At 61.7% G+C, this 1,070-nt stretch overlaps 1 protein-coding gene across 3 annotated transcripts in view; it reads right to left on the bottom strand.

Moving 5' to 3' along the window:
- The window catches only part of PYGL (glycogen phosphorylase L), a 52,069-nt gene extending 51,724 nt beyond the window's left edge, over positions 1-345 (bottom strand). The window contains exon 1 of one of the 3 annotated variants that reach the window (XM_007446604.1): positions 26-345. In XM_007446604.1, the coding sequence (XP_007446666.1) occupies positions 26-268 (243 nt within the window). In that variant the 5' untranslated portion in view covers positions 269-345. The remainder of the gene's footprint in view (positions 1-25) is intronic. The other 2 variants (XM_007446603.1, XM_007446605.1) reach the window with 2 other exon arrangements.
- Positions 346-1,070: the final 725 nt, after the last annotated feature.

The raw sequence follows: 1,070 nt of genomic DNA, 5'->3' as shown, positions 1-1,070 counted from the left end.
CCACCCCCCGCGCCCGGGCGCGTACCTTGGGGCACGTCTCGTAGTAGTGCTGTTGCGTGCGGATCCAGCGCCCCACCAGGTGGTCGCGCACCGTGTGCGCCAGCGCGAAGAAGTAGTCGCGGGGGGTGGCCACATTGCGGTCCTTGACCAGCGTGAAGTGCAGATGCCGGTTGAAGCCCTTCTTCAGCTCGGCCACGTTCTCCACGCCCACGATGCCGCGGATGCTGATCTGCCGCCGCTTCTCCTGGTCGGTCAGGGGCTTGGCCATGGCCACGGCGAGCAGGACGTGCGGCTCCAGACGCCCGGCGGCAGGACAGGGGCGGAGTCACCGTGCGCCTCGCGCCGCTTTTGAGTCGGCGAAAAGTCTGAGGCCCGCCCCTCGGTGCGGCGCCGCCCGGAGTTGCAGCCCGCCCTCCTGGGAGGCGGAGGGAAACCCTGGCCCCGCCCCGGGACTCTGGGCCGGGCAGGGCGCGAAGGGCGGTGGGAGAGCACCTGTCGCGACCTCTGCGCACCCGATATGCCAGGGGGTTGAGGTGGGGGGCTGGCGGCCAGGGACCTGGGCTGAATCCTCTTGGCAGTTGAAGGTGGGACTTTTGGTGACTCACGTGGACACTCTGACGCCTCCTTCCGGATCTGGGGAATGGGGCTGGGGGGTGAGTAGAGGAGGGAATTTATCCTGCCTCCCCACTCTAGAGTCTTGGGTAGAAGGAGGATGTCTGGTGTGAAAGCGTTGTAAGCAGATGGGGGGCAGGGGGAGAAGGTCCCTGGAGATGGGAGAACCACCTGCATGGCTTTCTTGACGTAAGAGAAGGCATTTTTGGCCTAAGCCATGTTGTGATCTAAGCCTGGCCACAGTGCTTGTCCTTGAAGAGGTCTCAGCGATTAATGATCTTAAGGGAAGTAAGGGAATGCAGGAACAAAGGAAACGCAGTCAAGAAATAATAGTTCAGTGATAAAACAGAGTCCTAGTTACTCCTCAAGGGATATACATAGCAATCTGATACCCATCTTTGAGGTCTGCAGGAACTAAGGCCCCGCACCCAGGCGGAGGGTGGAATGATGATGTTGAC

This window comes from Lipotes vexillifer, unplaced genomic scaffold (assembly GCF_000442215.2).
Source record: "Lipotes vexillifer unplaced genomic scaffold, Lipotes_vexillifer_v1.1 scaffold124, whole genome shotgun sequence".
In the NCBI taxonomy this organism is placed as follows: domain Eukaryota; kingdom Metazoa; phylum Chordata; class Mammalia; order Artiodactyla; family Lipotidae; genus Lipotes; species Lipotes vexillifer.
Note: the sequence above shows the minus strand (reverse complement) of the source record. Positions and strands in the feature narration are given on the sequence as shown.